This window comes from Artibeus jamaicensis, unplaced genomic scaffold (genome assembly GCF_021234435.1).
Source record: "Artibeus jamaicensis isolate MK-2021 breed Jamaican fruit bat unplaced genomic scaffold, CSHL_Jam_final scaffold_584, whole genome shotgun sequence".
Lineage (NCBI taxonomy): Eukaryota > Metazoa > Chordata > Mammalia > Chiroptera > Phyllostomidae > Artibeus > Artibeus jamaicensis.
The window spans coordinates 10,593,072-10,618,466 of record NW_026522048.1 but is presented as its reverse complement, the minus strand read 5'-3'; the positions used below and the strand labels follow the sequence as shown (position 1 = coordinate 10,618,466).

Genomic DNA, 25,395 nt, shown 5'->3' with positions numbered 1-25,395 from the left:
TCTTAGTTTGAAGAGAGAGGCAAGGGCAAAAAGAGAAGATTGAATAGTAGGAATGGAGAAATGAAAGCAGAAAACAATGAACTTGGACCCATGGTGTGGGTCAAAGAGTTTAGCAAGGAGTTCTAAAGTGGTGAGTGTGGGAGTTCTTTTAGCAGGCATGGGCCAGGTTTCCCTGTTAAAAGAAAAAATTTCTTTGTTGGGAAATGCCAAAATAAAACTTTATGTGGAGGAAGATGTTGAGAAGGGACTTAGGACCTGAAGTCACATTCTATATCCTTCTTTCTTCTTATCCTTCACCCTTCCCAGTTTTTTCTAACATCCTTCAGTACTCAATTTGACAATTATGTGGCAAATTTGGGAGTGTGCATTCCTCTGTGAACATACAATTGCTGTTGGAAAGGACATTGCAGTAGACCATATACTATACTGGCTTTGAGTTAGAATAAAAAAATCATAATTGATTAGTTTTAGTAATCCACAATTATTTGCTACTAATCCATATTGACCTCTAAAAGTCTTAAGGTTTTATTTGAGTTGCCTAGACTAATATAAGCCTCTCTCTTGCTAATTCTCTGTGTGTGAAGTACTATGGTGGAATCTTTACATACGTTGTTTTATTTATTGTAATGACTACACAATGAAGTAGGCACCATTGTTCCCATTTTACAGAAAAGTAAAAGGAGGCACTAAGAGGTTAAGAAACTTGCCTAAGAGCAAATCCTGACAAAATTGGGACTCTAATCCAGGTCTCTCTGATTCATTAATTCATGTTTTTAACCACCACCCTAAAAGTGCTTTGGGATCGATAAAAACATACGCAAGTGCTCTATGAACTTCAACGTGTTAGCTCTTTGGAGGGTGAAGGTGACACTCTCATGCCACAGCAATGGAAACTTCTGAGGATGGTGCCCTGAGAAGGAGAGGATGGGTCTGCAGGCAGTGGGAACATCGTTGTTGCTCAATCGGCCTCATGTGTTTTCTCTATACTCATCTGCACTTGGCAGTGTCAGAGCACTGAGGCTTCTATAGGCAGAGCCGTCAGTTAAGGCAAAAATTAACTCTAACTAGGCTCTTTTCCAAGAGGAAAAGGAGGCACAAGAACTGAGGTCAAAGAGGATAAAGAGCTTGTCAGAGTCATGTACAGGCAAAACCACAGCCCAGGGGAACCTTTTCTGCCTCACTGGGTTGGCTCAGTAACCGAAGGAAATAGAAAGTCAATGCCTTATCATTTCTGTATTTGTAGCTATTTCTTAATCGCTACAGGTTTTCTAATTTGTCTATAGGGCTTGAATGAAATAATCTAATTCTCTTGAATTCTTATTTATTTCTTTCAAAGTCTGAAGCAACATCTCCAAGATACTTCTTCCATGAAGCTATTAATTGGGGTGAGAGCAAAATAAAAGGTTAGTGCTACATCTTATGCTTCTGTTTTTCTGCTTTCTCAGAAGACCCCTTTTGGGGGATATATTGAATCAACTCTTTATTATTTCCATAAAAATGCAAGAAGAAAATGGAGCCAGGGTGGAAATAATACACAATAGTAGTTTAGATTCACTTCATTTTTAGAAACAAGAAAGGTTAAACACTCTGACAAAGCTGATAACTACATGATTCAGAAAGATATCACTGGTATCAGAAACTTATTTTCTAAAGCAATTACTTGCTCCTTAATCTCTCCTTGACATCCTATTTTTGCTGATCAGTTTCTCATTTCCATTAAGCAGAATGCTAATGGTGGTTTGAAATTTAATTTGTTTTTCATTGCATTTAAAATAACAGGGATTTCTGTTTTGGGCTTGATATTTATTTTCAGGGAATAAACAGGGCTGTGAATATTTTTGGAAGGAGATACATTTGTTAATTTAAGTATTTAGACATTTATTCATTGTAAAAAGTCAAGATTGTGATAAGATAAACTATAAAGATAGTTTTGTCCCTTGGGAAAAAACTACATTTAAGTTTATGAAAAATATTATTTTTTACCTATATTTATGAACAAAGTTGAAATAGGTCATTTTTCTTCAGTTAAGATATATTACTTAGAGAGTTGTCTGTGTTTACATGTGGAGAGAAACTTTAGATCATTGGATCTTAAGGTGGAAGGATGATGAGTTTTTTAAATTTTTGCCTTTGGCAGAACTGCAGTTAAATCACTCCGTTTAGAAAGTTCTTTCGAGACCTTACCTTACTCCGTAAAGGCACAATCTCTAGTAATACTGTACAGTGACTCAAAGATGTCCTCTAGGTCTCTTGTTGTGTTCCTCAAATCCTTCTTGCTTGAGTTTTGCCATTTGTTCTTTTCCTCTCCTTTTTAGAGGAAAAAGTTTCACTCTGATTCATTTGTATTTTTCAGACTTGCCCAGGAGCTCATAGTTTCTTCCTTCCTCTTTTCAACATAATCCTTTGGGGCATATTTTTCTTTCCATGAAAGAAAGAGAATATTTGGGGGGACATCCAGCAGTGACTTTGCCTTCTGCCCCATTAAAATTAAATGTAGGTCAGAAAAAAATTGCATCTCTTGTAATTAAGCCTGAGGACTAATACACAAAATTTAAATGAAATTTTTAATCATTCGCTTAGAAAAATGGGAGTTTCCTTTTGAGTTTTATACTTTGCCTGATCCTTGGGGCTAATGAGGGATGCTATTCTTTAACACAGCACTAGCTACTGGGGAAGGATCGCATCGGCCGTGCGGTCAGTGCCAAACTCCGTCAGTGGAATCATCTGCAGTCTGTTTATTTCTGGTTCTCATCATCTGGGACAGGGATTCCTTACATGGGAACTTGACCTTTCAATCGCTTGAAAAAAGCTAACCTTTGCTCCCAGGATAGTTTGAGATGTGAAAGCCCGTCTTTCTTGTTTCACAGCACACATAATGAAATGAGCTAGATAAAGACTTGATGGGCTTAATTCTTTAGCTCATCAAGGCGAGAGGCCCAGGGTTCTGTTCTAGTTAATAGTGGTTGCAGTTAGTCCAAGCAAAATCTCGACATATTATGTTTATAAGAACTGATGCACGCCAGGAGATAACTCGCTTTGTTGCCCCTCAGGTTCTTGTCCTCATGAATGCCTTAACGGAGCTTTCTGTTCTACGGCTGGTATGTGTGACTGCCAAATATTTCAGGCACTGGGGACACGGTGCCAGATTGGTAAGTTTCAGGGATACTTAGGTGAGAATTATGAGATGCCAGAGAAAACATTAAGGCATAATTTGCTATATTAGGGTTCATCCATTGGATTTGGAGCAATCAGATTGTATATTGAATACTCACAATTGATTTACAGTAATTTGGAAATGATGTAAAAGAAATTAGATATGCCCACTTTCTCTTCTCACTTATTTCCAGTATTTCTTCAAGCATTTTTCTCTCCCTCAGATGTACTAGCCCATTAAAATTAGATTCTCGTTCATCCCTTTTTTGCTCAATAAATTAGAGTTCTTATTTGAAATCATACATTCTTTTTGACTTTGAGTCAATTGGACATTCTGTACATAAAGTAGAAATAATTTTGAGAGCTCCCCAGGACAGAGGATACTTAAAAAATATTTTTATCCATGGTGTCTAGGTTAGGATCCTATGTCAGTCATAATCAATAAATATCCATCTGTGTAATGAGTATTTATTGAGCATCTACTAGATAAAGGCCAGGCACTGGGGATACAAAAGTGAATACTATAGACATATTCCTGCTCTCTTAAAGTTACAGTCTAGAGAAGGGGGCTAACACATAACAGATGCACATTAATTAGACTTGTGACATGTGCTATAAAGCATAAGATTCTATGAAAATTTCCAACAGAGGTAAGGCATACTGTCAAAGAATACTGCCTGAATAGTGAATTACTCTCTATTTTTTCCCTCAAAAAGGCCAAAGTTGGCCAAGGCTAATAAATTTAGGTAAAAATTACAAAAAGAAAAGACATGATTGTGCTTCATCTTTATGCTCCTTGTGTAGGGTATTAGAATATTTTACACATATTGATTACTTAGTAAATGTCATTGATTTCTCATATTATTCTAAAGAGAAAGGTCTAGAAAATCCAAAAAAAGAACAAAGGGGTATCCACAAAGGTAAGAAGACAGGCATGGAGACAATAAGAAATAACATATAATTGGAGACAAACATCGCTTAAAATTTGGCCAGTTTGAGGTCATAAATTTTTAAATTCCAGCGTATTTTGGATGACTACTGCTCCCCATCTCCAGACATATAAACATGATATTTTTGTCTGTGGTTGTTTTTCTCTGTGAATATTATTAAGATATTTTTGAAGAATTGTGGAGATGGGAACACTCTCATGCCTCTTATGCTAATTTTTAGGACACTTGGTAGTGAAATTTTTTTCTTTTCCTGAGCTATTATATTGCTTTATTACTTTCACTTTATTTTCCTGTGACATTCTCTTTAGTCTTCCTTTCTTCCAGAATCTTCCTTTGAAAACAACTATAAGGAAATTACTAGTATAAATTCTTTCTTCAAAACAACCTGAAGAATGTATTTTCCTTCAGGGAAGTTGAATGCTTTTGAGAGCAACCAGTAATTTTACGTTAGTTGTTTCTTCCTGTGATATTGAACACCAAAGAAGAAAATATTTATTTTAATGACATAGAATCACCTACCATGACTGAATCTTACCAGAGACAGGTATAGTTTGTTTCATTATATTAAGTATTGCCCTGTTTCTTTTCAGTACCGAACATGGGCAATGGCAGAGATGGGATATGCAAAACCTGGGGACAGTACCACTTTGAAACTTTTGATGGCATCTACTATTATTTCCCAGGAAACTGTTCTTACATTTTTGCAAAAGACTGTGGTAATTTGGAGCCTCGATACACTGTGTGGGTAAGTGATCCTAGGATATAATTAACTTAGAACTTATTTCTGGTGAAGTCTGTATTTTTAAGGTATTGAACAAATTGTGTAAAATATACACAATTTTTACCTAATAATATACCTAATACTTAGGGCTCTGCCTGGGGAAAGAGAGGGGTTGGTTCTTGATAGGATGGGCAAAATTTGGAGCTATATTGGGTGTAGTTCTATCAAGATGGGCCTAGGACTAGGAGAAGAAGAGTTTGGATTTACGTGGAAGGAACTTTCAGGTGACGCAGAAATGTCTGTATCATGGATGTCATAATATCAACCCCAGCTGATGTCCTCATTCTTCAGGTTTTATTTGATCATTTTGAAGGGGGGGTGGATCCAGGCACCAACCACATTACTCATGTATGTTTCACTCTTCACCTGTCCATTGTGATGCCACGTGCTTTAAATTTTAAAATGGCACCCCTTGGCATGAACCAGGGGCCAGCGTTTATGAAATGGAGTACATGCATTACCCAAGCACAGACTAGAGGATGTGGTAACAGGCAGCTAACTGCTAGGTAGATTGATAGTATATGATGGAGTTCAGAGGATTCTTCATTTCAGAATTCTTGCTTCAAAAGAATCTTGGGAGACATCTCAAAATGTAAGCTGCAGAGTGGCTTTAGTTGAAGGAAGCCAGAGCTCTCTGTCCCTGCCCACTATCTTCCCTGGAATTTCCAGGTATCTAAAAGCATCCTATTCAAAAGCTAAACTCTCCACGGGTGTCATTTGTTTGAGTCTCCATCTATTTTTTTTTCGTTTCTAACTTACATTGGCATTGCCTAGATTCTTTTTGTCTCTTAGGTGAGGCAAATTGTAAAAAGTAGGCCCTGAAGCTTTTCAAGAACAACAAGTCCTAGTGATCCAGAAAGGAAATGAGGTTGGTTGAAAGTTAACTTATGGCGCATAAAGATAAAAAAATCGATTTCTTTAGATAGAGAAGTTAGTGGCATACACCTTCAGTGTTCACAGGGCTCTTGTTCTCCGTCCCCCTTTGTCGTCTACGCCTTCACTCTTTTGCTGGGCTTATCACTCAGACACCTCTGACTCCCTCATTGAAATGGTCTTGTCCAGTGTCTCACCCTTTTCAGGACTGAAGTGTCAACGAGGTAATCTGTCCTTTGATAACAATGCACAGGGCTGAACCGCACTTCCTGAGCCAATAGATAGTATTTCTACATGGCCCTGTTTTGCTTGGTGGAATTTGCTTTCAAATCAACAACTACATTTATTTTAAATTTCATCTTTCCCCTGATTATAGGAGTAGTTCACTTCATGTGTGGAAAATTTTAAAAATTCAGAAAACTCTAAAAAATAATACTAGAACTATCAGTCAAGAGTTACATTTGCTGATAGTTTCATATATTTCTTTTTATACTTTTTTCCTCTGGGTTTTTTTATCTATAATATTAAAATTATACTATGTATAATTATCTGTTCTATATTTTCACCTAATATTATATCAAGAAATTTCTTACATGTCAAATATCTCTGACAAACACAAATTTTATTAGCTATATTTGTTTCAACTTATGGCATACTCAAATTATTTAACTATGCCCTGTTTTAGAAATTAGGTATTAATAATATTTTTATTATTTTAAAAGATAAATTGATAAATATCTCTATGCATGATTTTATTATTATCTTGACTCCTTTTTTATTTAATTTCAATTTTACTTTTAATAAAAATCATGTACATATTTTAAAAGATTTCACTGAGGCATACAAAGTAAAATAAAATAAAATAAAATAAAATAAAATAAAATAAAATAAAATAACCCTGCCTTTCTTCACTTCCTATCCCTAGCCGCAGTCTGGCTCTCTGAGGGTAATTATTGGAACTTTTTTTAGCTGTTTCCTCTGGCTTTTATTTTACATGTCAAAATCAGGAATTTTAAAAAAATTTTATTTATTTATCTTTAGAGGGGAAGGGAAAGAGAGAGGGAGAGAAACATCAATGTATGGTTGCCTCTCATGGGTCCCCTGCTGGGAAATGACCTGCAACCCAGGCATGTGCCCTGACTGGGAATCAAACCGTGATCCTTTGGTTCACAGGCCTGCACTCAATCCACTGAGCTACACCAGCCAGGGCGAAATCTGCAGTTTAAAAAAAATTTTTTTAAGTTAGGCCTTATTGGTTCACTTCCTGCCTTGGAAAATGAGGAGTCATCTCAGTTACATTACCCTTCCTACCTCTAACACACACACACACTTTCCTTCTTTCCTCTTAGTAGAGTAGATTAGCTAACCATTTTTAGTTAAATCATATGTGGTTTTTATATTTATTATCATTTACATATTGCACATATATAAATAATATTTATATAAATGTTGTTGAGAGTTGAGCTTGACAGGTTGTTGTGGACATTTGTATGGAGTTCACATTTATCCTCATTTTGTTTTGCTGAATGTTCAATACTGCAGTCACAATTTTCTTCCAAACTCTCCATCGCTACAAGACTCTTCTCAATAAAGTCAGAAACTTCAGGAAATCCCTCAGTTTCTCAGCTTCTCTCTGTTGCCTTCCCCCACATGCCCCCCAGGGTGTCCATTCCTTAGTTCTTAGTTCTCTGCTCCACTTGAGACTGGTTGCTTTTGAGCCTCTTACACACCTAGCACTTGGGATTTCTGTTCTCTGTCCTGCTGGAGAATTTCACTCTGTGTCTCCTGTATTGATCTCTCTGTTTCTTGGGTCCCATGAACCATTTAGTGATCCTGGAACTTTGTACATACTCGAGAGACAGGTTCTAAAAAGCTTATTGGATGCTCAAGCAGGAAAACAGTGCTCATTTGTAGCAATGATAGAGCAGACACCCATTTCCTCTTCTTTGTTTTGCCCACTCGTTTTAATTGACCGTATTTTCAAGTTGTTTTCTGGAAACAGAAGATACTTTCCTGGAAAGTGTGTATGGAAGTGAACCCTTTAAACCTTGATTTTAAGTTGGAAATTATTTTCAGAATTTTAAGATTCAGTCCATTTTGATTTCTGATCATTTTACATGTGGTCTCTCCCAACTCCCTCTACAAATGTTGAGATATTCTCTTTATCACTAAGGTTGTAAGATTTCAGGATTATGGAAGTTTTTTTAAAAAACTTATTGTGCTGGGCACTCGATAAGCCCTTTCAAGCTTTACAAATCCTCCAGTTTGGGAATAATACTTCTTTTTCTTCTTTTCTTTCAGAATTTCTTCTTTTTCTCTCTTCAGAAATTCTGTGATTTGGGTAGCAGAGCTCCTCAACTGAGTGACTAATTCCATATTTTCTTGTTGACTCTTCCTTGTTTTCCAACTTGTTGCTTTTTTGGTCTGTGTTTCGGGAGGTTTATTTCCAACTCTCAGATATTTAACTTCCAACCATTCTATTTCAGTTATATGTTTCTCTGATGATAATGTCAACATATAATTTTTATTTTTTGAATTTCATTGTTGATGGAATTTTATTCTTATTTCATGAATAAGGTAACTTCCAGACTTACTTTTCTCTTTGAAGATATTAATTATAGATTTTTTGAGTTTTATTTCTCTGAATTGCTTTTCATTCCTTTGATCTTTTGTTAATTTGTCTTTCATGTTGCAGGTTTTTATCATAATCCAGGAATGTTTATACATATTTGAGGATTAGGATCTAAAAGCTGATCAGAAATCTTTGAACATATTAATGGGGGCTTGCTTGCCTGGTGGGAGATTGAGCAGGGAGCCTCTAGTTTCATTAGCTATCCCCCAGATATGAGTATCTCTATGTCTTTTATCCATTTTGTTTCTCCAAAGAAAAATCCTCCAAGAATTTTTATATATCCAAGCATACATATACATATATATCTGTGTATATATGTATGTAGATATGTGTGTGTGTATGTGTGTGTATCTATATATCTATATATATATCCTTTCCTTTGTTTTTCTCTTTTTAAGGTTCATAACAGCCCTAAGTGCCTTGGTTCAGTGTATTATTGTTATCGGTCAATCAGTCTGTTCTTTTCAGACCAACAGGAAATTCGAATTTATGGGCATGAGATTAAAAAAAATGGAATCAGGTAAGATATGATAAAAAAAGCATAATGAACATAACACCACGGATTAATAGTATTTCCAAACATCTCACTCTAAAAGTGAATTGTGCAGAGTAGAAGAGAGAATTTCTTTTCAACAAAACCTTAAAGTTTTGTCATACAGGTACCAGAACTTTGGTAGGCTCCAAGGCCAACCACGTGGTCAGGACAGTGTGTAAGTGGCATTCCTGAGTAGATCAGGGCTGCTTCTCGTTTTCTGTCTGCCGAGAGTGAGATCTGAGAGTTTTCGGGAAGGGAAATTTATTTATTTATTTGGAAAGAAGGTCATATACATTTTAAACTAGGAATATTATGGAATAATCTTCCTTGCAACCTAATAATTATAGCAATATTCAGTCTTAAATACTTCTAGGCTGAGTTACAGCAGGTAAAGTAAGTTGTGGGATAGAACAATTCTATTTATGATTCAAACTTCACCAGCAAGTGTTTGAACCAAGGAGATTCTTTCCAGTGCAGTCGTCTTACCAACCTATGTGCTTTATTTCTCAGTTGAGATTCCTTAAGAGGCAGCAGGTGGTAGCAGAAAGGGCTTTGGATGAAGCACCAGGGGAGCCAGGCACTGACCTAGTCAGCCTCTCTGTCTCTCTGGGCTTATTTTCTCGATCAATTGGGTTCTGTACTTCTAATTTTCTTATAAAAGAAAGTTTAGGCATTTGATTGGAAAGATAATGCATTACATATGCATTTCTTGGAATGGAATTTCAATAGTAATTTTGAATTCCCTATATGGGATTTTAGGTAACAAAATGGGCACTTAAAAATTAAGGAGAGTGTGAAGAGGGGTAACAGGGGAAAGAAAGGGAAGGGTTTTCAAGGAACATGTATAAAGGACTCATGGACAAAGCCAACCAGGCAGGGTGAATATTAAATGTGGGAGGTGGGAAGTGTTCAGGACAGGGGCAAAGTAATGGGGGAAAATGTGGACAACTGTAATTGAACAACAATAAAAATTAAATTTAAAAATTATGTTTTGTCAAACAGAAATGGCATTCAAGAAGATTCTCAAGAATACTAGCCCTTTGTTACATCAAAGATATATTTAAATTTTAACTCAGACATGTTGTATGATAGCAAAAGGATGATTTTCTTATTAACCAATTAAATTGCTTATCCCCATGCTGTATGTGGCCAAGGGTCTAACTCATAGCTGGTGCTCAAGAAGTGTTTGCCAAAATGAAATCAAATATGTGAGGCTGTGTGCATCATACCTCTCTGGACTTCTGTTCTTTCACCTGTGAAATGAAAGGTTTTTTGAATATGAATTTGTGAATAATTTTTAGCATTAATCAGTGCATTCATTTTAGTGTACATTATTATGGTGTCCATCCTAGGTTCAATGGAGTTTTTCTTAGATTAATGGGAGATTATCTAATTTTTTCTATTGTGCCCATCTCTACTGGCATCCTTTTATGTCCTAGACATTGGAATGATCATATGCACATTTTACTTTTAAAAAATTTATTTAATCAATTTACTGCTAAAGAGATAAATGACAAATGACCAAACCAAAAACTACCCATAACAAAACAACTATACCTTCATACATTTAACATTCCATTGTTATAAAATATATTTAGAAAATACGATTCACTCTTTATGTCTAGTTTTTATGAACTTGCAAACTTGAATAGCAGTATTCATACTAAATTTTACTATGCATTGGCTAAGAATTCCTAGTATTTATAATTTTAATATAAATAGATTATGAAAGCAATTCGATAGTATTTTTATTTATTCTCCAATGTAAATTTTTAGTTGTTTTTCTACTCGTATGACTAATTCTCCGTAAAAATTTACCCACACACATCTTTGGGCAAATGGTTAGATATTTTGAATTGTTTTTTTGGAGACTGTCCTTTTGATAGTGAGTAGGTTTAGTTTTATAGTTTTGTGCCATGTAGCCATTCTTCTCCTGAAAAGGAACTCAATAATTTGAAGTCTTTGAGAGAAATGTTTGAATATGCTTATTCACCCCCTACCTTGTATTGCAGATTATAATTTTCAGTTACCATGGCTTTAGTAATAAAAACGATATTTTTCCTTCAATTTTTTAAATTATTAGCACCTGCTATTTTCTCTAATATTTGTGGATAGAAGAAGAGTGTTCTTTAAGAAGTATTCTAGGCAACTTACTGCACTTTAAAAATGTCCACAGGTGTACTTGTCTTCAGTCCTTGTTATGTCTCCCGCTTCCTTTGTATGTGCACATTCTTGTGAAAAATGAAAAGTCCAGACATCAGACCAGGAATTTAACTATTCAATGTGACCTTTGTTTAAATAGAACAAATTTTATCCAACTTAAAAGTTATGAATCCAACCCCTATGCACTACTGTATGCCAAAGTATCCTATACTCCTAATAATGAACTTTGCAGCATTAAAATGTAAGTTATAATTAATCATGCCTTGACACTTTTCTTTTGGAAAACAGTGGCTTATACCAAGGTGACACTTTGGGGATAGAAGCTCCTACTTCATTGCAGCCAAGTTTAAAACAAAAATTAAACAAAATCAGAACTTGTGCAGTATGTTTACATATTTGGACCATGTTTGTACTACAAAATTTTGAGCAGCATTTTTTATTATCTTCGACTCTCAATAAAAATAAATACATGTAAGCTCTCATTATTCAAAATAGACAAGGTTATTTTCCAGATTATAAAAATCACTGATATTTAGCAGAAATGTATTTTTGGTTGGTTGAATCATCCATTATAAATATAAAACCTAAGTCAGTTTGGAGGGACAGATATAATTTTTGTTGTCTCTTTATTTCAATATTGAATTTTTCAAAATATCAAAATTTTCTATAGGATGGTTGCTTGGGAAATCTACCTATAGCTCATTCAACAATTTTGAATAATAACTGTCTTTTATTGGGTTGTCTCAGTTACTATGAGAAGAAATAAATCACCTGTAATTGATTCTTCATTACAATTCTTAGATTACCTTTGTTCCATTTTTCCAGTTTAACATTGCCTCAGACAATTGGACAGATTTCTGTTGAGAAACTAGCTGACTATATTCTGGTGAAAACAACATTTGGGTTTTCATTGGCTTGGGATGGAATATCTGCAATTTACCTCAAAATATCTGAGGAGCATAAGGGGAAATCCTGTGGCCTATGCGGAAACTACAACGGCATTCAATCAGATGATTTCATCATTCAGCAAGGTAAGGAGGGCAGGAGAAATGCATGGATGTTTCTCAGGTCTTCTTCCTTCACTGATCTAACTGTTTGCACCCCAGAGGGTACAACTTGTGCTAGCTCGGGTAAAATTGGTAGGCATCACTTACCTGTTTTAGTGATCTTAAGTGAAGCTTAAATAGAAACATATTTTTGTGCCATTCTTGGAAACCATGTGCTAGTTTATATTTGCTAAATTAAGATACAGGGCTTACTCACGTAACGAACATTAACTGGGCGTGAACTTTGTCAGGCACTGCTGTCAGAGCTTGGGATACATCAGTGAATGAAACAAAGACTCCTCCCTTTTCAGGGCTTACATTTTAGTGATTTGGACCCATTCAGGGCAAAATGGTTCACTTTTGGACAGGAGCTACTTTGCATCATCTTGATAGGAATAAATTAAATGACTGTCAAATAATTTTATAAAGTTAATTAAATGAACAGCATTACGTGTAATATGTTTTATGTACTTTATGTATAATGTGGTATCTATCGTTATCCATCTACTTATTTAAAGTCATGAAACTAATCTCTGTAAACTGTTAAAAATGTGTTCTCTTTCAATTTGGTTACCAGTGTGTCCTGGCAACAGAATGAGAGTCGCAGCACACCATCAGGATTGATGGTGGGGCGCGGTCAGCAAGAGCACCGTTCTTCATGCCAGCAGACGTGGCTCTGAACCTTGCTCCCAGTCTTACAAGTTTTGTTGTTTGAGGGAATCCATTTAATCTCTCTGATATTCACTTTCAGCAGAAAAATAGGGGTATAGTAATTCTGAACCCTAAGAGTTATCAGGAATAATGAAAACACATTTTATTTATAATAATAGTTAATATGAGCACATAACTACATTATTCCCAACCCTTGCAATATTCTGTAAGGTGGGTAGTATTTTCTTAATTTTCTAGTGATGCAAGGTGATGTGCCCAATGTAGCACAGCTTGGAAAATGCTGCAGCCAGGGCGGGATTACAGATCCGACCGTCTCCCAACCTCGTGCTTAGGTAAATGTGTGAGAAATCCACTTTGAATCTGTAAAGTGCTAAATCCCCCTTTTTAAATATCATAAAAGTAATAAAGAATTGCCTGTATGTTGTGTTTTAAGGCACAGTGAAAATCTTACATAGAGAGTGGGTTCTGGAATCACTGTGGGGATTCAAATTCTGCTTTGCCTCTTATTAAACTTTCTAATTTTAGTGATGTAATAATAACACATACTGCATAGAGTTGCAAAAATTAAACAAGACCACTCATGCAAGACATTTAGAACTGCACATGGCACATCGTTAATGCTCCACACATTTTAGCTAATTTATAATCATCTCCACGTGGTCTCAACAAGCCTCTAACGGAGCTGAAATAAAAATGTTTGATTGAAGACATGGCTTTAAGAGGCCCTTGTTAAAATGCAAACATTTTGCCTGTGAGGAATCATGCATCATCAGGATTTGATCCCAAATGGCTAGTGTGAAGAGCTGGGCTCCAAGGGGTCAATTTCCCCGTATGTAAAATGGAGATAAGAATAATGACCCTGAGAACTCCCAGCCTGTGAAGATCAAATGAGAAAATGCAACTGAAAGTGCTCACAAGTCTGTGAACACCATAGAGATAAATGTACAGTATTGGGATCATCATGACATGCTGTTTGTAGACAGTTGCGATTTAGAAGGAGAGGGCTCATGAACCTGAAATTTGAGGGTAGGGATGAAGACTCAAGCAGAACCAATCTAATGGTAATTATTGACTTCTTTTTCTTCTCTATGAAAACTTCACAAAAAATAATACTCAATTCAGTTCTCAATATTAGAGTTAGAAAAGACTGCTATGGGCAATTCTCCTAGGACACCTGGGGAGCATGGTACAGAGGTCTGGACAGAAAACAGCATCTGCTGTGTCAGAGGCAGAGAGATTCGGGTTGGATTTAAGAGTCAGACAGACTTTGATAACCTGGCACAAAAAAGGGGCGCTCACGGTGAGATAATCGAGGCAGCAAAGGACTGATAGCAGATTACAGGTGGCAGAAGACCGGTGGGAGGCTTCTGGACTGAGTTATGGCTGAACTGCCAGAAGGCAAGAAGGACACTGGAGAATCTAGGGGAAGCACCTAAAGAGAGATTTCAGCTTTCTCACAATTTTATTTGGTGCACAATCTAATGCAGAGTAATTTTAAAAAACTAACTTACAAAAATTTATGAGGATATAAAAAGAACCTGCCCTTTAATTTTCTTCATGCTCCAGTAATGCAAGAAATTTCTACAGATGAGCTGTATTAACTTCAGCTTTAAGATCTTAGCATTTTATTGAAACTCTGCCTTTACGTTGGTGATTAGATAAATCTTTAGAAGCAGTGAGTTTAACTGAATGTCACTGAATGCATAATTTCTTAAAAGTGATTAAGGTTGTATTTCTCTCTGCATTCCTCATTCTTCAGAGATGACTTCACAAAGAAATGAGGCTTTTCAGAATTTCTGTGGATATAGATTTTAGTTTGTTGTCTAGTTGAGATTCTGCTTCCATAATTCATGTCTGTTGCTAGTGACACATTAAACATAGAAACCTGGTTCATGCTTCATTTACTCAACATGATTAATAGTGCCTCAATTTCATTCTCAGAAATAGCCTGATGTGAACAATAATTGCTTATTTGTAGTGTCTTTTATATAAAACATTTAAGTTTTAGTTTGCAGGCTCTAAGACCACACATTGTTTCAGAATAGCCAATTTTGTGACTTTCGTTAATGCAATGTAGTAAAAATAGCTAAGTATGTGATTGATAAACTAGAATTACAGTGAACTCTGAGGGACTGCCCAAGTTGTTTAGTTACATTAAAATTTGCAAGTAAATATTAAAAGAAGTAGGCCTTTAGGAGATGTTTTTGTTTCTTTAGACATTTGAAAATGATGATGTTTTAAAATGACATATAAATTTTGTTTAAGGGAATATTCAATTTTCCTTTTTAAAATAAGCATATTGAACTAGATCCACGATTAATTCAGTGTGTAACATTTCCAACAATACCAGAGATAATGGAGTGGGCCAAATTAGAAAGCTCTAGGATTCTAAATAATGTTTTTAATAAATATTGCAAACTCTCTTGTATTTATTCATTCACTTATTTAGCAAATGTACTTTGAGCACCTGCTATATACCCAATACTAACCCAGAGATATGGCATAGGACAGTTTAGGCAAGCTCCCCTCCTTCCATCAGTAGGTATTAGAGTGAAAGACAATAAATAAGGAGACAAATGAAAATGTAATTTTTGTGAAAAATAGCCACCATAAAGAGAGAGAGAGAGAGAGGTTAAGAGTGATAAGACACTGTGTTTGGTGGTAGCCGAGGTCATGTGACAGAGAATGTTGTTTGACAAGATCACATTAAAGAGTTGCTTACATGAAATAAGGGAGACAGCAGAGGGGAGATTGGAGGGGAGAGTGATTCTGAAGGAGGAGGAGCAGAGAAAGGCAAGTGCAAAAGGAAGGTGGGAGTGAGTCTGAGTGAAGAACGGTGTATTGCCAGCAGACTGGGGCAGGTTGAGCAAGAATAGGAGAAGCCATAGGAGGGGTCGAGGTGGAGTCAGGAGGTGGAGGAGGTTGGGAGTGCAGGGGCCAGATCAAAAAATCCTTTTCAGGCCACAGTAAAATTTGGGATTTTACACTAAGAAAAGGAAGCATTTTTGTACGTGCACTCCCACAATCTTCCACACACTAGTGGTAGCACACGGACATTATCTTCTTATCTTGAAGACAGGGAGAAAGAATTAAGTATTTGGTTTGTGATTTTTTATTTTAGTCCTGTGATATAGATTGTCCTCCAAGGCAGGCCTGTGGCCATATAAATCTACATGGCAGAGAGAACCCAAAGCTCAAATCTGAGGCTGTCTTAGATGGAACTTTGAGATGCCACCTTCTTTTCTCTTTGTATAGATTTTATTTATCTGTAGAGAGAGGGCAATGGAGGGAGAATAGAGGGAAATAAACATGATAGGAGAGAGAAATTTTGACTGGTTGCCTTCTGCACACACTCTGACTGGGACCAGATTGCAACCCAGGTATGTACCCAGACAGAGACTCAAACTCATGCCTTTTTGCTCTGTGGGATGACACTCAACCAAGTGAGCCACCCTGGTCAGGCCTCGAAATGGCACCTTGTTCAGTTCTGCTAAGTCCTTGAGATTTGAGATCCAGACTGTCTGAAAGTAGGGCAGGTGCATTTTCATTAATTGTGAAAATTGCCCTGGCTGGTGTATAGCTCAGCGGATTGAGCGTGGGCTGGAACCAAAGGGTTGCAGGTTCGATTCCCAGTCAGGGCACATGCCTGGGTTTTGGGCCAGGTCCCCAGTGGGGGCCACGTGAAAGGTAACCTCACACTGATGTTTCTCTCTCTCTCTTTCTCCCTTCCTTCCCCTCTCTCTAAAAATAAATAAATAAAACCTTTAAAAAAAAATCACAAAACTTGTTCTCATGCCAGGTGCTGAGACAATGCGGTGTCCAACTGCAGCCTAGGATGGCTATGAATGCGGCCCAACACAAAGTCACAAATTTACTTAAAACCTTTTTTTGCTCATCAGTTTTTATCGGTGTTTGTGTGCTTAATGTGTGGCCCAAGACAGCTCTTCTTCCAGTGTGGCCCTGAGACGCCAAGGTCGGACACCCCTGCTGGAGCGGATAGCCCAGAACTCGCCACCACCTGCCTGTTGCTGTGTGCATTAGCTCGAGTCACGCCTCTGAACAATGCTGAGATAGCATCAGGGTTCCTAACAATCTGTCCTGACCCTGCTTAGAAACACTTTCATCATATTCAGATGAAATGGATTCATTTCTTAGTCTTCTCTTCGCCAGGTGTCTTTTCCAGTCCTTCAGTGTGGGTGTGTCCCCTGAAATCTGAAGGCTCCGTGAAGATTTTTTTTATTGTCATTTGCTCTCGTTATGGAACTACAATTTTAATACGTTTCTGACTGTCAAATATAGTGAGAGGGCTTTCTGAAGATTTTTATATTAAACTTTTACTTTTGCTTCCGTTTTATACATGTTTTTCTTTTCTCCACAGCACAAACTGTAGTCCTGTTGGTGCTTTATTGAAGTGCATTTTGTACCCCTTGCTCTCAACCTTTCCTCATGTTGCTTCAATAAGTTTTTCCTCTTTAATGATATTAACATTTATTTGGTATTGACATTCAGTCCATTTATTTATTTTTTGTATTTTATTTATTTATTTTTCGAGAGAGGGGAAGGGAAGGAGTAAGAGTGGGAGGGAAATATCAGTGTATGGTTGCCTCTCATGTGTTCCCTGCTGGGAATTGGCCTGCAACCCAGGCATGTGCTCTGACTGGGAATTGAACCATGATACTCTGGTTCACAGGCCCACACTCAGTCCACTGAGCTATGCCAGCCAGAGCCTCAGTCAATTTATTTTTAATATCCTAAGGTAATGTTACAGGGGTGGGCAAAAATAGGTTTACAGTTGTGAGTATGTGAAACAGAGTATTCTTGCATTATTATTTATTAATTATTGTATTATTTTCCACATGAACAAATCATACAACCCTGTTGCCCACCTCAACATAGTCTAATATTATTGATAATTATAAAGTTATTGAGTTTAACTTTTTTACCTGGGAGTTTATGTTGATGAATTTTGTGTTTGTGGAAAGTGATTAATCCCACATATTTCTGTGTGTGTGTGTTTGTGTGAAACAGATGACTACACAGAAGACATTGCTATGTTTGCAAATAGTTGGTTGGTGCAAACTCCAGATGATACCAAATGTATACCCACACCTTCGGATTTTCCAAATCCATGCTCCAGTGGAATGCCAGCATTTGAGGTAAATTTGGTGTAAAAGATCTGGGCATGTTGGATATAGTACACATGAATTCGGTTTGTATATTTAACATTAAACATTTGAAGTGCAAACACTACATAATCAAACACTATTAAATTTAGGAAAGGTAACTACAATGGGAATAACCTTAAAATTATGTCAGAAATAGTGAACATCATGAGTTTCATAAAAGCAGTACTCATTACAAAAATAGGTAGTTATAAAAATGTCGATTAACATTTATAAGAAGAAATTACCTTCTGCTTCTTAGTAAGATCAGAGAGCCCTACAATTACATCAGTAGAAAAGAATGAGGGTTCAAGTACATCGTTGAATACATCCTGGTGACTGCCATCTTCTTCTGCGCAGGCCATCTTCTTCAAGTGTCAAATTCTGCTGCAGTTTCCTTTTTTGAGCTGCCATGAATATATTGATCCATACTTATATATTGCCAGCTGTGTTAATGATCTGTGCAAGTAAGTGAAATGATTAGTACCGGCAGTAATATTTTCTTTGTATATAAAAGAGCAGAAACTACTTATGTAACTTAGCCATCTCATCAGCTCGCAACATGTAATGGGGAATGTAAACCAAAAACTATACTAACAACTATTGCAAGATTACCAGATAACAGGTAAAGTCTATTTTATATAAGTAGTATGAACAGAATATAGCGATTCTTAAGTATTTTTCATGCCACGGATCTCTTTTGGGAATCTAGAGATGTCTGCAGACTCTTTTTTCAAAATAATGTTTGAATGCACAAAATAAAACACAAGTTTACAAAGGGAACTATACTGAAATAGAGTTATTAATATAGTCAATGGAGTGAGTTTTTGATATATGCACTTTTTAATTTGCATTTTATATCTAATCACTACTGTAATTTGACATATTGGTGACTGTAAAGATTTTGAGATAGCTGCAACAACTTTATTTATTTACTTTTTGTATTCCAATTTTTTATTGTTGTTCAAGTGAAGTTGTCTCCATTCTTGCCCCACCACTCCCCCCCCACCTCAGCCAACCCCACCTCCCACCCTCGATCTTACCCAGCTTTGGTTTTGTCCATGTGTCCTTTATACATGTTCCTTGATGACCCTTCCCCTAAAAATAAAAAGATGAAAGAATGACATAGGAGATATATTGGTGACAAAGTCAGAGATACTGCTAAGAACATTGTGATGTGCTGCTTAAGTGTTTAGTGGAAGGAAATGCTTAACTTCATTTGGAGATTAGTGAAAAGAAACATGTGATATCATTTCCATCCAGGGTCACAGACTCCCACGTTCTCTCCTGGGTCAAGGACACCTGACTGGCTGGTTTCCAGGAAGCCAATTCAGTGAGACTCATCATAACATGGTCATTAACGTAGAACTTACTGTAATAAAATGCCCATTATTGATGTTCTTTCTATTTTTTAAAGAAGTTACCATGTGTACGATTTAGCTATTATGAGTGTTCAAGAATACCTCAAGAATTATTAATAAATCTGATTTTTAAAAATAATTTTAAGAAGTGTAGATAATATATGGGAACTATGTAAAAAATCAGACTAATTTTTGGATGAGTAAAACTACCTAAAGTCACCTTGGGTAGCTTTTAAGAGGTTTAAGTTGATCAACGGTAAGAGCAGTGAGGGAACATGAAGCAGTATAAAACTGTCCTGTTTATAGCTGCTCTGCTTTATTTAAATGGTGATTATTACAAAATCATGAATATAATGATATTTTTCAGATATTAACATAAGCTTATTTGGAATTTTGCAAATTCTCCGTGGAGTGCAGTTGTATCTTTATTTATATGTACAGTGTCTAAATGTTAGGAATTTATGAACACAGGAGCGTTGAGAGGATTACCTTTCTACCTAAAATATCAGGTACCGGCCTCTACATTTTACAACATTTTGTTTCTTCTTTGGCTTTATTTTTTAAGAGCGGTGTTATTATATAGCTCTGTTCTTTCATTCAGTCTCTTGTTTTGAGGACCCCTGTGGGCAGTCTCTGGCCCTATTTTAGCTATGTGTATGGAATTAAAATTTTTTCTTACTCCACGGGTCTCATTCTTGGGCCGTTCTCCAGTAGGGCTTTTCATTTGCTGTTACCGTTATTATCTTTGGCACCCAGTTCTCCGGTAGACTGAGGTGAAGCATCATTTGGCAGACCTGGGGAAGTCATTCTCTGTTTATCAGTCAGGATATTGCTTGGCTGCTGGGATTGCTGAAGTATCAGTGACTAAAATTAAATTTTCTGTCGCATGAAGTCCAAGCTGGGGAAATGGTCCTCGGTTCGTCTGTACCATGTGTCTGTCCCTGTTTCCCGGTGACTCAGTGATACTATTCCTATGTCGTTCCCAAGGACCCAGGGTATTGATTCTCAATTTCATGGCCAGAACTGGCTTTTCACGACCATGTTTTTATTTTAGCCCTTTGGGAGGGAGAAAAGGATGCAGAGGGCTGACAGCTTTTTAAAGGACGTGACCTGCAGTCTCAGGCACACTGCAACTTTCAGTCTTCCCGCTAGGACTGGGAAGCACCCCGCACCTCCAGGCTGGGACTGCTGGGCAATGTTCTCTCCGGCTCAGCAACCACGTGCCCAGCCAAATCTCAGAGGTTCTCACACTGAGGAGAAGAAGAGGGAACTGGGGACGAAAAAGAGTCCCTGCCACACTCACTTTGGAATGTCATCACTGAGAAGTTAGCATGAGAACTCTACTGTCGTTTAGGCTTTGGATTTTGAAACTGAGTTGCTTTCTCCGAGGGCAAATAAAAATTTAAAGAGAGAGAAACATTTTCTACTGGCAGAAATCATCTGATACTTTAAGACATATGTTTGAGGTGGAGAGGCCAGGTTTGGAGGCGGAGCAGGCATGTACAACCAAAAGAAGGGCACTGTAAATTGAGTGAGCGGCCATTGACAGAATGGTGTGGGAACCTTCTACAGTTAGCCTTTCACTCCTCTCAGTGTGTCGCCAGGACTACACCTGCCTACATTCTTTCTCCCCTAAAGCAGATTCCCTCCACTTCTTCTGCATTAGAGGACTGCAACACAGGGACCCTATGTCATGAGAAAGCATTGTCTATCTGCTGAACTCACATTGATTCCCTGCTTGAATTAAGACAGTATATTGAATTTGATTCAGTACATATGTTCTAAGTATCTATTTTGAACTGAGCATTGTGCCACACCTTGGAGAAACAAATGGTTTATTTTAGTTTAGTTTTCTTTTTTTTAATTTTTAAAAAGATTTTATTTGTTTATTCCTTTGTACCGGGAAAGGGAAGGAGAAAGAGAGGGAGAGAAACATCAGTGTGTGGTTGCGTCTCATGTACCCCACGCTGGGGAGCTGGCCTGCACCCCAGGCATGTGCCCTGACTGGGAATCCGATCAGCGGCCCTTTGGTTCACAGGCCAGTGCTCAATCCACTGAGCCACACTAGCCAGGGGTATTTCACTTTTCTAATCCTCACCTGAGGATCTGTTCACTGATTGTACTGGGGGAGGGGAGAGAGAAAGAAACTTCGATGTGAGAGGGAAACATCATCTGTTGTCTTCTGCACACGCCCTAACAGGGAATGGAGCCACAATCTAGGTATGTGCCCTGTGCTGGAATGGAAACTGCAGCCTTGTTTAGTGTACTGACGATGCCTTAACTGGCTGAGCCATCTGGCCAGGGCAAGAGGAACAAACAATTTAAAAAGGGACCTTGTCCTGGGCACTCAGATCCTAATGGGGCTGAGGAACAGGTGTCCAACAAGGACAACTGCTCTAAATGCAAAGTGCTGTGAACGTGGGGAGAACTGACTTTATCAGGGGGCCCCTGTGAGAGCTCCGTAGAGGAGATGCCCCAGTTGAAATTTGAAGAATGATACAATGCCAGTTCTTGAATGAAGTTAAGCTCTGTTTCTGCATCTAAGGATGGCAAAGCAAGGAAATGGTTTTAGTTCTGCTACATCAAAGTCAATCCACAACAGTTTCTTAATGCTCATTTTCCCTCAGTAAAGAGGGATAATACTTTCTTTCCTGCTCAATTGTTGTGAGTTTTTGTGTGTTGCTACATGTAACATGCCTAACATGAATCCTAGAGTAATTTAGATACTTAACAATGGCAGCTATTTTAATAATAGTTGCACTGAGTTGAAAAACCAATATTCAGTTACTTTGTTAACTTTCAAAGCTTCTATTAATTGTAAGAAACAATGCACACATTTTAAGGGAAATCACGAACTTCATGTCTTTCTAGGAATTGAATAATTTTAGCTTACCCTGATTTTCAGAGACTCTTCTTATTTGAAGGTTTAGAATATTTTCTGAATTTAGAAGTTTGTATGCTCAGTCCCTTTTTCCTTCGAAGGGTTGGTTAATTGGGCTAGATAAGCAGAGGACTCCAACTGCAGCTGCACAGGATAAATGCAGTTAGAAATGAGCAGCTTTTACAATGGAAGTACTGAAAATGCTAAGGTTCACAAAGTGCAACATTCTTAAGGTCATTATCTTGTAAGATACTAACTATTGAATTTTGAGTTTGACTTGCGTTGGAAAACAAGCTATCTTACTATAAACCTTCCTTATTTTGTAGGTACCTTACTAATCTGCTTTGGAAATTGGCTGACCTGTTATATTTGTTTGGGGGAGCTTCTAGACTGATTATAGGAAAATATTTAGAGATTATTTACTTTGGGCAATATTATCAAAGTAACTAGCTTTAGTAATTTAAACTTGAAAGTATTAATTTTTTAAATCTTAGGTTAAGTGCTGTTTATTCAATCTTCCAGAAGTGGTACAGATCGTTAGTATTCGTTTTATTCCAGTGTGTAGACTATCAAGAGCATGGTGTCTTTGAAATAATATTCACATGTGGTGCTTTTGTTGTGATAGAATTTTATCTGTGGTAATAGGATTTATTAAATTCTAAAAGGTCTGAGATGCTTTGTGCAGGAGCCAAAATTCCATATAAGAATTCTGGAACAATGTCAGAATTAAAATAGAAGTGTTTTTCAGTTTTAGGGACATGCTTGAATCAGAAGATGAGTGGTCAAATAAACGAAGACCTTGATGACGACAATTTACCTAGGCCTTTTTCAGCTGGGATCCTGTGTCGATTTATTTTCTGCATTAGTATACGTAACATATTACGTACACGCTGGCATCAGTTAATATCGAAATATTCACCACACACTAAACATTTCTAGAGGTCAGGAGCTCAAAGATGTAAACTCTGCCAGTATTTCTGGTGTGATTCTGCCTTTGTCTTCTCCCTTTCCAGAGCTGACGACGATGAGACCTACTGCCGCGCGGCCACCGAGTACGCTAGAGCCTGTTCCCACGCCGGCTACCCTATTCAAGACTGGAGAGATGACTTTCCAGCATGTAGTATGTTTTCTCATTTTCCAAGCCCGGTGTACTTCTGTTAAATTTAGGTTTATTCTAGTATGCAAAAGTTCTCTGAGTACTCAAAATGGATGCATTGAGAGGATTTGTTCTTAATGCAGTGATGATGGATGGTAAACTTGCAAACTTTTTGAAACACTAATTTTTTTTGTTTGAGGTGCATGAAGTTGACTTACAGCTCCCCCCTGTTTGCCCATTTCAGCTGATAAATGTGATGATAGCTTTGTCCATCGGGACTGTATCAGTTGTTGCCCACCCACCTGCACATTTGAGAAAGAATGTCTTGGGAGCAATCTCCAATGTCTTGATGGATGTTACTGTCCAGATGGTAAGTGTTCCATGAAAGAAATCACATCTCCATTTGAACAAAATACCATCCTGTGATCGCAGAATTATGTTACAACATCCTCTCCCAGGGCATTAGGGCTATTGCAATCCTCTGCCTTTGTAGGATTCGGTCGTTGAAGTGGCTAGTAGAAAAGCCTGCTTTTTTTAAAAAAAAAAAGGCTCATTGCTTTGTAAATTTCCCAGAAAACTTGGAATCTAGAGTCCTTACATTACCCATGGCAACTATTTTGTTTTCTCGAATATTTAAAGATATTTAATAATTTATGAAAGCAATTCCATAAAAAAGCCTTTAAATTTTGGCAGTACAAGTTTTTAGTCCTGATACAGTTTAAATATTTGAAATCGGAAGTAACATAACCAATGATAGAGGTAGATTTAAATTCTAGAATGACTCCTACAGTGATAGACCTTTTCAGAGAACACTGAGAATTTACTCAAACTCTTCTACATTTACAGACTATAAAAACAAAATCCCGGAGAAGTTAAGTGATTTTAACACTGTCATATAGTTAATGAGAGTGAGAACTCCCAGAGCCAGACCTGTTGACCTCAGCCTGTTGCTCCGTCAGAATTTTGTAGAGGAGGGTCTTCAAACCTGTGTCAGGCCTGTGCTGTCTGTTACCATGAACTGATGAGATAAAGATTTTGTGCTGCAATATAAGTTAATGCACTAAAAAATAAGTCAGTGCTTCCTTCATCTGGAGAGTCTTACTCAGAAAAAAGGTCAGCCGCATGAAACAGTGTGCTTAGTAACACAGTTGATTTACTTTCTGGGTCAACCATCTCTACTCATCAGAGAGAAGTAACGAACGCATTTCCACTGTACTTGCCCTTTGAGTAGCACCGCCTGGCTATTTGTTTTGTGTGTGATGATGGTATAAATTCCTCATTTTGAGATGAACTCAGATTAAAGCAAGAATATATTTTCTTAGTTGCCTGTATTCTGCACAGTGAGCCTTGTATTTTTGATGGTGAGTCACTGCATACAAAAGTTACAAATCACTGAAGTAGAGACTTAAAAGGTAGCTTGCTGGCTGAAGTAGAACCAAGCTACAGGTAACCTCCTTGAAAGTAAAGTGATTTGTATTTTGTCACTTAGTGTTCAATAAAAGTTGGTTAAATTGTTATATTCAAAGAATTAAATTTTTATTCTTTCTTTGAAAATTTGATATGTATTTTTCTTAAATAGGACTCATTATGGAAAATGGGGCTTGCATCACCTTGGAAAACTGCCCATGTAGTTTTCATGGACTAGCTTATTCAGTTGGTTCAAAAATTGAACAAGAATGCACTGAATGGTATGTGATCAACGCAAGCCAGTTATTTCTGGGTGCCTGTCTAGTTGACAACTTTACCATGACATTTCTTTAAAAGTGTGTGCTTCTTATTGATTGTCTTCTAAAAATTTCAAGCGCAGTTTATATTTTATTTAAAGTCTGTGCAAGGATGGGGGAACATCTGTGCAATCTTATGTAGTGTGATTCTTCTCACTTCCCTGAGGAATTTGGTAAAATCTTTACCTATGTTGCATTTTTGTATTATTTTTAATCACTAATTTGCACATGCTTTTACTTTTAGCATTGATGGTTCTCCTTGACCTCCTCTATTAATATTTTAGAAAGTGACTCTCCATATTGCCAGTTTGGGGCCATGATTAGAAGCATTTAGAATTTCTTATTAAATAAGCTAGGACTATTGCC

The 25,395-nt window shown here is 37.1% G+C and overlaps 1 protein-coding gene across 1 annotated transcript in view; it reads left to right on the top strand.

Moving 5' to 3' along the window:
- The first annotated feature begins 1,195 nt into the window (after positions 1–1,195).
- Positions 1,196–25,395, top strand: part of OTOGL (otogelin like) — a 119,733-nt gene continuing 95,533 nt past the window's right edge. The window contains exons 1-10 of the mRNA XM_053658802.1: positions 1,196–1,403; positions 3,051–3,149; positions 4,694–4,848; positions 8,788–8,909; positions 11,913–12,118; positions 17,834–17,961; positions 18,328–18,434; positions 23,223–23,329; positions 23,550–23,675; positions 24,885–24,993. Of these exons, the coding sequence (XP_053514777.1) occupies positions 3,101–3,149; positions 4,694–4,848; positions 8,788–8,909; positions 11,913–12,118; positions 17,834–17,961; positions 18,328–18,434; positions 23,223–23,329; positions 23,550–23,675; positions 24,885–24,993 (1,109 nt within the window). The 5' untranslated portion in view covers positions 1,196–1,403; positions 3,051–3,100. The remainder of the gene's footprint in view (positions 1,404–3,050; positions 3,150–4,693; positions 4,849–8,787; positions 8,910–11,912; positions 12,119–17,833; positions 17,962–18,327; positions 18,435–23,222; positions 23,330–23,549; positions 23,676–24,884; positions 24,994–25,395) is intronic.